The sequence below is a fragment of the Pseudopodoces humilis genome, chromosome 6, assembly GCF_049639895.1.
Source record: "Pseudopodoces humilis isolate 2021_Gansu_Grassland_sample_001 chromosome 6, ASM4963989v1, whole genome shotgun sequence".
NCBI lineage: Eukaryota > Metazoa > Chordata > Aves > Passeriformes > Paridae > Pseudopodoces > Pseudopodoces humilis.
Window position 1 is genome coordinate 69,405,617 of NC_142205.1, and position 12,154 is coordinate 69,417,770.

Genomic DNA, 12,154 nt, shown 5'->3' on the forward strand with positions numbered 1-12,154 from the left:
TTGCTGTAGTCCCTGTGACTTGAAGCCATTTCTGTAAGAAAACAGTGAGTACTTTTTCTTTGTAGTTTACAGTTGTGGAGCAAAATTGATTTAATTGCTTTCTCCACCAATTTGTTTCCTTTGTATTTTCTAGCTTCTCCCCATTTAAGGTGAGCTTGTTTAGTTTTTGAAATGAAAATTTTTAGGTTTTTTCATGCTTTTTCTTGCTTAAATGCAAAAGGAACAGCCCTAGATGTGTAGAAACTGGATATATAAGGAAGGTTGTAATATTTAAGTATCAAAGCTTCTGGTTGAAGCTAAATGGTTTTTTTTTGGTTAGTTGCCTAACTAGTTGGTTTTGCCACCTGAGAAGAAACTGGGAGATAATTTTGTTTGCTTTTTCATGCAATTACTGAATGTGATGTATCCTGAACTATTTCCAATATTTTTGCATGTTCTTAGTTCCAGAAACAGTGGATATAGTAGCTGAGCAGCATTCTTAAATAATACCATGGTAGTTTCATTTATGATGAATGAAAAAAAGGGACATTTCCATTTATTCCCATTTTGTTGACCTGCTACGTGGAAGAAAAGCACAGAGAGAGGGCTTTTAACTTGTCACCCTGGTTATATTTAGTAATGTAACAACATAAACCTTTTTTATTTGATGGCTGATGTCTGCTGCCATCGATTCAATAACCACCTCTGGCTGACTGGAAGGAAAGAAATGTTTGTGTCTTTTCCTTTTAGACAGACAGATATGAGGAAAGGAAGAGTGGGGCTGGATTATTGTTTCTTAGCTACATCTGTGGTGGTGAGCTCTGACTAAATGCTGAATGCCTTGAGTTAGGATGAGGAAGGGATTTGTTCCCTTCCCTTTGTTTTTCTCAGGATTGAAGGACTTCCTGTGCCCTGATGCTGGCTCTTGATACTGCCAGGGCTAAGAGAAGAGAAATGGGGATTAAGTGAGGGAAGTTTTGATTTGGAATAAGTTACCAACAGATCCTGAACCCCCAAAACATAAGGTACATGTTCAGCTGATTTTTTGGTACCATCTTAAATTGCAACAAGGAATCAGTGAATAACGAAGGAAGCTGGCACTGAGCTTCACATTCCATGGCATGACAGTAATCCTTCAGGGGAAACACAGGAGATTGCAGAAATGGTGTGATGCGTCTCTTCACAAGCTCCTGTTTTCTTTGCATGGTGGCTGCTGTGGAAAATGCCAAGTTTTAAACTTCCTTGTTACACTCATGGCTGAGGTTTGTAAGAAGTAATCATGGTTGTGTACATCTCTCTATGTGCTGTCAACTTTAGAGCTGTATCTTTTTCAATGCTTACCTGCTAATGATAAGAAAAGAGAAGCTTGTTTTTGCCAAGTAGAATTGTTTTATAGCAGATTAGGCTGCTAAAAATTCAGTAACATGGCATCATTAGGTTTAAACATTTGAGGTGCCATAATTAATCACTGAAGTATCCATGTATATTTACAGTGTCTTTTTAATATCCTACCTTTGTAGCTGTGAGAGTTGTGTCTTCTGACAGGGATAAAAACAGGGAACAATTGTGTTTGCTGTTATTTAGCATGACAGGCCTCTTAGCCTGTCAGTTGACCAGCTCTAGAAGTCCTGGAATCTATTCCATGTTTTCTTAGAAGTCTATATTATACAGTATATGCTATATATTTATTCTTCTATTATAGAATTGCTTAAAAAAACCCTGAAGGCAAGAAGAATAGGAGAAATAGATTTTGTATTGTCCAGTTATTTGGGTAGGTAAGTTAATGTATTGTGGTGTAGCCCCTGTTTAATAAACCACCTTTTATTACTGTGGTAAATGTAATTTTACATGAGTTTTAACCTCTTCCTTCTACTGAGCAAGTCCCAGTGTTGAGTGGTAGAGCTCTTTCCTTCAGAGCCAGCTGGTGCCTCAGGACCAGAGCACATTACCCACGCACTGTGAATGCTTGACCAGGAGAAGTTATCCTACTTGCTGGGCCTCCTGAGTCTTGAAATCCTTACATCTGTAGATTTCTGTCCTTGTCAGTCTCCTCGGAGGTGGAGAATTATGTGGGGAGTGTAAGTTTCTTTGGAGATAAGAAAAGCTGAGAATGTAGTGGCTTCTCCCCTACAGAGAAGAGCTGTTTTCCTGTAACTGAAGTTATGAGGTCTCGCTCCTTAATAAGGATTTTGAAGTGCAAAAAAAGAGTGAATATTCTAGCAGAGGTGACTTTTGAACTGTCGACTGCCAGTGTCTCTGCATCTGATAAGCTAAAGAGTTTAAAGATTAATTTCCCCCCTCCTTTATAGAATGGAGATCTGAGTCTTCTCATTGGTGTCCTTCTACCATTTTACATTGCAGATGCATTTTGTTTCTGACTGTTTGCTGAAATTTTAGCTATGCCTTATATTGTGTGAAAAATGAAGTTGTTGTGTGTTTTCTTTGCATAAGGAAATGCTTTGGATGATATCTTTTCAGTGTGTTTAAGCGAAGAAGCGAAGTTGCATTAAAATGAACTTCATACCTTCATGTTACTGCATCATTCAGAATTTCTCTTTTGGCCAACCTTTGTTTCTTTCAAGGAAATTTTTTACTGCTATGGTTAAAGTGTGAGAAATGCAGTGTAGAAACATCCCAGAAGGTTTTCAATGACTTTCATTGAAAAAAAGTAAATTGTGAAAGCCGATACAATGCACATTTCAAATGGTTCTAGGAGTAATGTACTTCATCTTGAGAAAAATAATTTATTTTTGTAAGAAGCCTGTATTGTAGCCGTGAGGTGCAGTGTGTTAGCAGCAAACTTGGTGGCTCCCCTTAGCAAGACCCATAGAATTGCATCAGGTGACCTATTGAGATGAACTCAACCTACACTCTAGTTGTTGATTATTTCTAAGTGGAGAAAATGTAGGGTTTCTTTGTCTCTAAAAGACTGGAAAAGAGCTTCTGTCATTGCCAGCACTACCAAGGAACATGTCGTTGTTCAATTTGTGTCTTTTTCAGCTTTGAACAGGGCTCTTTGAAAGTGACTGACACCTGCAAATGAAGTCCTTGGCTCCCGAGCTTGTAACATCACTGGTAATTTAATTACATGGACAGGTAAGAGCTTGCTTGGAGAAATATTAAGATGGACAGGAATGTGATTTTTGTCACATCACGTTTTTTCTGTCTCTAATTCATCTCAAGTTATTAACACAAGCCCTGTCTTGACATGGACTACTTAGAGTAATTGCCAGAATTTGCCTGCTTCATAGCTTTATTTTAAGGCGGTTTGGATTACTGAGTTTTTGGGTGGTTTTCAAGGTGGTGAGCTACTTTGCAGAAGTGTCTTTCAGGAAGTATGTGCCAAAATAATTAGTCCATTATTTCTGCTTCCAATCCAATGTTGTCAAGGTCTTGCAGATTTGAGGAACTAAACTTGAACTTAATAAGCTCGTGTACCGTTTCTAGGACGGGATAAAGTGAATGAAATGGCTTGAGACAAGCTCATAGCTTCAACACAGGTGAAATCCTGTCTCCTGTCTGTCAGACAGGAAATATCAGGTTAGCCTTTGGAGGGACCCATTCCTGGTTTATCCCGAAGGGCTGCGGCCCATGAGGAAGACCCATGCTGAAGTAAAGGGGAAATACGAGGAAGGAACAAGAGGAAAGACACTTCTTTGATTAAACACATCCCCCCATTCCTCATGCCCTGTGTGCCACTCGGTTGTGGGAGACGGAGGAAAAGGAATAGAGAATGAAGGATTGGTGTTTGCCCTGGAAAGAAGGGATGGTGGCTGGGGAAGTTATTTTAACCTTTTTCTTTTAATTGTTTTCCTCATCATCCATCTTTATTTTTAACTGGTGTTACATTAAACTGATTTATCCTTAGATCTGTTTTGCCTGTGATAATAAGTGGAAAATAATCACCCTGTCTTTATCTTGACTCAAGGGCTTTTTCATCTTTTCAGCCTGTTGTGTTGTGGAGAGAGAGTGGCTGGCTGGGTGTGGGGTCCTCACATCTGGACAAGATCAACTTGCCACAACAATTTGATGATGAGATGAAGGAATATATATATATATTTTAGGTGTTAGTCCTTAAATTTGGTGTAAACCTGCTTGGTAGGATTAGTGTGCCAGTCATAACTTCTTTCATTGTTTCTCCTAAAGGAGTAGCTTTGAAGGGTGAGAAAAATCCCACCTTGCCCAAGCAGACAAGTGTAATTGGAAACACAGGTGGTATTTGCTGTTCTCTGCAGCAAGAGAACTTTGTCTCCCCACAGATTTACAGCCCCATGACAATCAGTGTATTTATCTAAAATCATGATTGCCATTTCTTCAGTTACTCTGAAGCAGGAACTGGTTATTTGTAGAGAGTTTGTCTGAAGAATGGCTAAGACAAAAAGGACATTATATGGTCTGATTAGTTAAAGTATAAGGCCTCAAGGACAGAACGCCCTTAAGGACAAACTGAAACAACTATCAGGATGTGAAACTGCCAAGTATGTGGATCTGCAGCAGAAAGATAGGTAACTAGTAACTTCAAGGCTAACGAAGAACAACGTGCGTCAATGTTAGTGGACCAATCATGAGCTTAGCTTTTGCAATATGTATGAGCTGATTATGAGCATTATATATTGTATATTGTAAACTCCAATAAACTGAGACTTGCTGACCATGAGAGCATGAGGCTTGTCTTCCGCGGCTCCGGTAAATCCCGACATCTGGCGCCCGAACAGCCTTTCCCTTCCCTCCTCAGAGCTGCGTTGGGGGCGGGTCCCTTGGACGGTGCTTTGTCGCCCTGAGTGCCACATCGGTGGGCTCTGCCGCTACGCGCTGCCGACGCCTGGGGGGTTGCAACGGTACCGGTGAGTATGGACAGGCAAGCGGCGTATGATCTTTTCACCGCCTTCTTGAAGAATCGGGACATTAAGGGTTTAGATTTAGAGAAAGATTTACCTCTCCTGTTAACCCATGCTGTTTCCTATGGGTTTTTCACTAACCCTCACTCAGTCCACGAACTACATGAGTGGCGTAGGTATGGCGATCGCCTCTGGGACTTAGTTTTAGAAGATGACAAAGTAGCAAAAAAGATGAGCAAATTATGGATGATTGTGCAGAATGAGTTACTCATGTGTCAGGCAGAAAAGCGAGCTGCCGATAATGCCCGCGTGGCGCAAGATCGCAATAAGGCTTATATCGACCCTTCAGCTCCGAATCCACCGATATTTGCTTCTGTAGATCTGCCCCCGCCAGATTCTAGGGAGTCTGCGACTCCCTCTGCACCCCCTGTCCCCTCGGATCACCCGCCGCTCCCGCCGCCGCTCCCGCCGCCGCCTCCTCCGGGTGCATTATCTAACGCTGCAGCCACGGAGCCGTTCCCCGGGGCCTTATCAGATCTCGCGGAGGCTATGGCACTAGGCAGGCGTGAGGCATGGGCGGCGCTTGCACGGCAGGGTCTGCAAGAGGGAGATACGGAATTGGCGGCAGCAGCTCAGGAGCAAATAGCCTCCCCACTTGCTTTCCCTGTGATATTTCACCCTTTGCGGGGGGGGGGCAGCGAGCTGAAGTTATGCAGCTCGATTGGAAACTTTTGTCTCAATTACGATCAACGGTGGCACAATTTGGAGTCACGAGTGAGCCTGCGAAACAGATGATTGAGTATCTATTTAATTCAGCCGTCCTGCTGCCCGCTGACATTAGAGGCATGGCTCATCTCATATATACCCCTCATCAGAGACTTATGTTTGAGACTCGATGGAGGGAGGAGGCAGCTGCAAGTGCTGCACTTCCTCGCCCCGCTGGTGATCCCCTCGCAGGGCTCACTGTAGATGAACTTATGGGCAATGGAGCCCATATTCGCTTAGAGCAACAGGCGGCCTTGGGGGGAGAGAAACTGAGAGAAGCTATGGCAGTTGCAAAAAGAGCTATGGATAAGATCAGGGCACCCGGGGGTATCCCCATGTATATGGGGATTAAGCAAGGTAGAGATGAAGCCCTTGGCTCCTATGTGGACAAAATTATTGAAGCCCTGGCCAAGGCAGGTATAGCTGAGCATATGCAAGACGCGTTAGTTAAACAGTGTATATTACAGAATGGAAATGCTACAACTCGATCTTTAATAGCCACAGCACCAGGAAATTGGAATGTCCAAGATTTGTTAGATAAGGCTGCAGCTATGCCAAGTGGCACTCAGGTGTTTATGGTAGAAGCTCTGCAAAAAATAGGAGAAGGACTGCAGCACCAGGCACAGGCCTTTAAAGAACAAACTCTAGCAGCCCAGAGTCAGGTTTTAGCTGCCCTTGCACCCCTCCAAGCGGCGACACTGCAGCGGCGCCCCGGTGCAGGAGGAAGAATGAAATGCTTCAGATGTGGACGGATGGGATACATCCGCCGCGAATGCAATGTGTCGGGAGTGTGGTGCGGAAAATGTCAATCCAGCACTCATAACAACGCCTGCCGCCGGGGGCCGGGAAACTCGAGAGCCAGCGCGAAAACGGGCCGCGCGGAGACACAAGTAGCTCCTGCCTCCAACAGCCAAGCGGTCAACTTCTGCCAGCAACCTCAGGCAGCCTCGGATTGGACCTGGCGGCAGCAGTAGACACCACACTCTACAATAATGGTCCACATACTATTCCTACTGGTATCTATGGACCATTGATTGTTAATGGACAACCAACTGGAGGACTGATATTAGGCCGCTCCTCAGGTTCTGTTTTAGGTCTTTCCATCGAGCCAGGGGTAGTTGATGCTGATACTGAAGGAGAACTCTTTATCATCGTTAGTACCCAGTTTCCCCCACTTACCATTCCAAAAGGACAAAGAATTGCGCAGTTTGTACCCCTACCACACTTGACCGCTGGTATACCACCTCGATCTACTGAGCCACGTCGGACAAAATGCCTTGGTTCCTCAGGGGACATTGCTCTGCCTGTTATTGACCTTGCCACGCGACCAAAGAAAGCATGCCATCTCCGTTATCAAGGGCAAACCGTTACCCTTGAAAAGGCCTTGCTAGATACCGGAGCAGATACTTGTATCATTGACACTGGTAAATATCCTAGAATGTGGCCTCTTTTATCAGCAAGCACTACAGTCTCCGGTATAGGAGGAATCCGACTTGCTAAACGTTCCCCTTTGATCACCGCAGAAATCGAAGGAAAACAAGCAACGGCTATTTTTTCACTTACCCCGCTCCCACCGGAGGTTGACTGCATTATTGGAAGAGATGTTTTGTCGCAATTGGGATACGTACTCACAGACTCCCCTTTATCATGACGGCCATTGCTTGGACATTCCCTCTACCATTGACATGGATTTCCGATACACCTGTGGTAGTTAAGCAATGGCCCTTAAAAAGGGAAAATCTTGAACAAGCGCATCGCTTAGTGGCAGAACAATTGCAACTAAAACATCTCAAACCTTCCACAAGTCCCTGGAACACGCCTGTTTTTGTCATCAAGAAGAAGTCAGGCAATTATCGCCTCCTACAAGATCTGCGTGCGGTTAATCAGCAAATGGAACCCATGGGGGCCTTGCAACCTGGCCTCCCCAACCCGGCCATGCTACCTCAAGATTGGCTCATCCTTATTGTAGATTTGAAAGACTGTTTTTTCACAATACCATTACATCCCCAGGATACGAAAAGATTTGCATTCACTTTACCCTCCTTAAATAGAGGAGAACCAGACAAGCGGTTCGAATGGACGACACTGCCCCAGGGCACGCGAAATTCGCCCACTTTGTGTCAGTTGTATGTTGATACAGCACTACAACCTGTTAGACGAGCGATGCCAGACACTATCATTTATCATTACATGGATGATATACTGTTTGCTCAGAAGTCTCCATTTACGACAGAGCAGGTGCGTGCTGTTATAACTCTGCTGCAGAAATATGGTCTCAAAGTCTCCGAAGAAAAACTTCAGATGCAGCCACCATGGAATTACCTAGGCTGGACTATTACCGAAAGGCAAGTAAGGCCGCAAAAGCTTACTATCCAAGATGTACCAACCACTCTTCACGAGGCGCAGAAGTTATTAGGTGATCTTCAATGGCTCAAACCGATTGTCGGCATTCCTAACACGTTATTAGATACCTTGCGACCATTGCTAAAGGGCACGGATCCTTGCGCCCCAGTAACATTAATGACATCCCAGCTCGCCGCCCTGCAAGACATATCGTGGTGTATCTCCACTGGATTCGTCAGCCGTTACGACCCAGCTCATCCAGTCAGCCTCACTATCTGGAATAGTAAAGATCACCTCATGGGAGCCATAACTCAGTTAAAGAAAACGGGGGAGACAAGGGTTTTGGAATGGCTTAGCCCTCAGTTGCAACAAAGAAAAACAATAACCCAAAAAATCGAACGGCTTGCGGCCTTAATCATTAAAGGCAGACTGCGCACGATTGAACTGAGTGGAAGAGAACCCGCAATTATTCAGTTACCCATGGAAAAAGCAACTCTTGACTGGTTTCTCCTTAATTCAGCAGACCTTATGGAGGCGCTTTTGCAAGCTCCCAGTTGTGTCACCACAGGACCCTTAGCTCCCAAGGTTCTGCATTGGCTTGGAGAGTGGCAATGGATTACCAGACCATTAAGAGAAAATCAACCCATCCAAGATGCAGTTACAGTTTTCACAGATGCAGGAAAACGCTCCAGGAAAGCTGCAGTTACTTGGAACAGAAGCGGCCAATGGTATCACCACATCATTCTAGCAACCTTGCGTGATAATTTACAAACCCTAGAACTTTTAGCTGTCATATGGGCATTTCAGACATTCCAAGAGCCTGTCAATGTAGTTTCTGATTCCATGTATGTCGTCGGAGTGGCATCAAGAATTGAGGATGCAAGTGTTAAAGAAGTCACCAACCCTCGATTGGCTGAACTGTTTATGCAATTGCAACGAACTTTACAAGCCCGAAAGTATCCTTATTCTATCATCCACGTTCGTAGCCATAAATGGGAAGAAGGTCTTGGAGAAGGGAATGCCAGAGCCGATAGATTAGTAATGGTGCAGCAGCAAAACATTCTTCCACGTACCATAGCAGCAAAAGAAAGTCATAACATTTTCCATCAAAATGCAAAAGGACTGGCCCGTGAGTTCCAGTTACCACTCAGCGAAGCACGAGCCATTGTGAAGACTTGCCCTGTTTGCAGTCACCATAATCAAGGAATGGGACTTAGCATGGGAGTCAATCCAAAGGGATTGCTGCCCAATGAACTGTGGCAGATGGATGTTACTCATGTACCATCATTCGGCAAGCTAAAATATGTTCATGTTACTGTTGACACCTATAGTCATTATATTTGGGCTACGGCTCAGTCCGGAGAGCAAGCTAAGCATGTTGAGAAACATCTAAATAGTTGTATTGCTATAATGGGCATTCCCAGAAACATAAAGACAGATAATGGATCAGCATATTGTAGTCAGAGATTTAGAAAGTTGATGGACTTTTGGAGTATCAAACACACCAAAGGCATTCCACATGTCTCTACAGGGCAAGCAGTCGTAGAAAGGGCCAATGGAACCTTGAAGCGCTATTTAGAAAAATACACAGACATCAAAAGCCCCGCGGAGAGACTGCTAAGAAGTCTGTTTTAAACCATTTATGTCTGTTTGGGGATAGAGACGTGCCCCCCGTTATTGTACACTTTCAAAGAGATCCATTGCCCTCGCCCCCTATATTTGTCAAATATAGGGACCCCAAGACTGGCATCTGGCAGAATCCCGCTCAAGTCCTTTATTGGGGACGGGGCTATGTGTGTGTTTCCACCCCTACAGGTCCACAGTGGATACCCGGAAGGTGGACGCGTGCTGCTATACCTGATGAGCCCGGTGAGCAGCCCAGACAGGCGAAGGTCGCTCCGACTTCAGAAGGCCATCTCACCTCTCCTACTACGGATTGAGGAAAGATTTGGCACCCGGATTCTGTTTGAGTCGGAATGCGAAATAGAGGACTCTGTGCTCCCAGCTTTGAACAATCATTATTTACGCTATCTCCCCAGGCATTGCTTTCATTGTTACTCAGTTGAACACAGTGCGTGGGTTAAACTTAAGTGTGGCGGGTGTGATCAAACATTTTGGTTGTCACAGCGTGCGCTTGGACGAGGGTATTGGTGCCTTGTTTGCTCTTTTGAGTGGCAAAGGGCTTCCCCTCAGAGCATTAGTTGATTTAGTGGGAGAACCATTTGGCACCGCAGTTCAAAGAATTGAGAACAGGGAAGATCTACATCTCAGGGAGTTAGTTTGGGAAGTGAGGCACACAGTAGATCGTATCATCGCAGATAGTAATTCCGTAATACTTGATACTGTTTGTGGAAAAGATGTCCGAATTCCGAGAAATTGGCAAGTGCCTCCAGATCGCTGGGAACGTACCTGCCGTCGTTTTCGATCGACGTTCCGGGCCCCATCAAAACTGCCGCTGATCAAATGAGGCAATCCCTTAAACAACAGAGCATTATGATATGGCTTTTACTCGTGCTTGTGATACTACTGTTGACCAGTTGTGTTTATGTACCATCACAACCCAAAGAAAATGTTTGGGTTACGCTAGCTAACAAAACTGGTCAAGAAGCAGTATGTTTAGCTCTTAGCTCTCCAGGCAAACCCCTTTTCCACCTGCCTTGTAGGCCTTCCGTTAGATAATTGGCCTTGTCCATCAGCAGCATACCTTTGTAACTCTACTAATCCCCAGAGCTATGTAGATCAGTGGGATCAAATTATGCCCCATTTTCCTTCACTAGCTATTGAGCCGCAAGAGCTTGAGATTTTAGGATCCATATTAGCAGATGCTTGTTTGAAGTTTAATTGGACGAGTGTTTTTCGAGGAGTGGGATACAATAGATCTTTACCCATAAGTGTTAACTCATCTCTGTCGATCTATAGAAATGACTCAGTACCATGCACACTAGGCCGATTGACTCTCTTAACACCTAACACATCAATGATCCTGCACCGATACCAAAAGCATAGAGAGAAAAGGTTTGTCCACGCCTTTGCCAAAGATTGTGATGATAAAGCAGACTTTTGGAGCCCAGTGCAAACAATTTTTGGGTCCCTTGTCCCTGGCATTGGGACCGCACAAGCCTTGAGTACAGTGAGGAAAATGGGATGTTGGCTTGCTAGACAAACTAACGCCACATCGCAGGCTTTGTCTGACCTTTTGCTAGATGTAGACTCAATCAGGCACGCTACGCTTCAGAATAGAGCTGCTATTGATTTTTTGTTATTAGCGCAAGGACATGGTTGTGATGAATTTGAAGGGATGTGCTGTATGAATTTATCAGATCATTCTGTTTCCATACATGCACAAATCAGAAAGTTACAAGAGTTAACTACACACTTGAGGGTAGAAGAAGGATGGGGAATAGATGGATGGTTACAGTCCCTAGGCATTACTGGGTGGTTGAAGAATCTGGTGCAAATGGGGTTAGTTATTCTCCTTGCAATCCTAGCCATCATGATTATCTTACCCTGTTTAATGCAATGTTTGCAACGAATGGTAACGTCGATGTTTGAAAAACACCAAGTGGCAATGATGGCCTTAAAAGAAAACGGGGGAAGTGTAGAGAGTTTGTCTGAAGAATGGCTAAGACAAAAAGGACATTATATGGTCTGATTAGTTAAAGTATAAGGCCTCAAGGACAGAACGCCCTTAAGGACAAACTGAAACAACTATCAGGATGTGAAACTGCCAAGTATGTGGATCTGCAGCAGAAAGATAGGTAACTAGTAACTTCAAGGCTAACGAAGAACAACGTGCGTCAATGTTAGTGGACCAATCATGAGCTTAGCTTTTGCAATATGTATGAGCTGATTATGAGCATTATATATTGTATATTGTAAACTCCAATAAACTGAGACTTGCTGACCATGAGAGCATGAGGCTTGTCTTCCGCGGCTCCGGTAAATCCCGACAGTTATTGTGCAAAACAAGTGGTACGGATGGTGAAGTTTGCATCCAGACAAATTTTAGATATTTATGGGGCTTAAGCACAGTGAGAGACTTTTTTTTTAAGATGAATGATTTTTATAATCAGCTAATTGTCATTTATTTTTCTGAACAGCAATCAAATGTATTCTGTAGCTGTGTTTATTTTTGGACTGGTCCACTTTTCTCAAATCGCGTACCGGGTAGCGTGTGCTGTACAGGAAATTCCACATTAGGAGCTGCAGACACTGAAGAGAAGATGTGG

At 44.0% G+C, this 12,154-nt stretch overlaps 2 protein-coding genes across 2 annotated transcripts; both read left to right on the top strand.

Moving 5' to 3' along the window:
* Positions 1-4,652: 4,652 nt before the first annotated feature.
* On the top strand, positions 4,653-11,832 carry LOC148184229 (uncharacterized). Its single transcript, XM_088056553.1, is given in 3 exon segments — positions 4,653-4,823; positions 9,741-10,559; positions 10,561-11,832. Coding segments are annotated over 2 exon segments (1,188 nt in total). The 5' UTR covers positions 4,653-4,823; positions 9,741-10,388; the 3' UTR covers positions 11,578-11,832.
* Positions 4,830-6,556, top strand: LOC148184230 (uncharacterized). The gene is given in 2 exon segments (XM_088056994.1): positions 4,830-5,496; positions 5,499-6,556. Coding segments are annotated over 2 exon segments (1,725 nt in total).
* Positions 11,833-12,154: the final 322 nt, after the last annotated feature.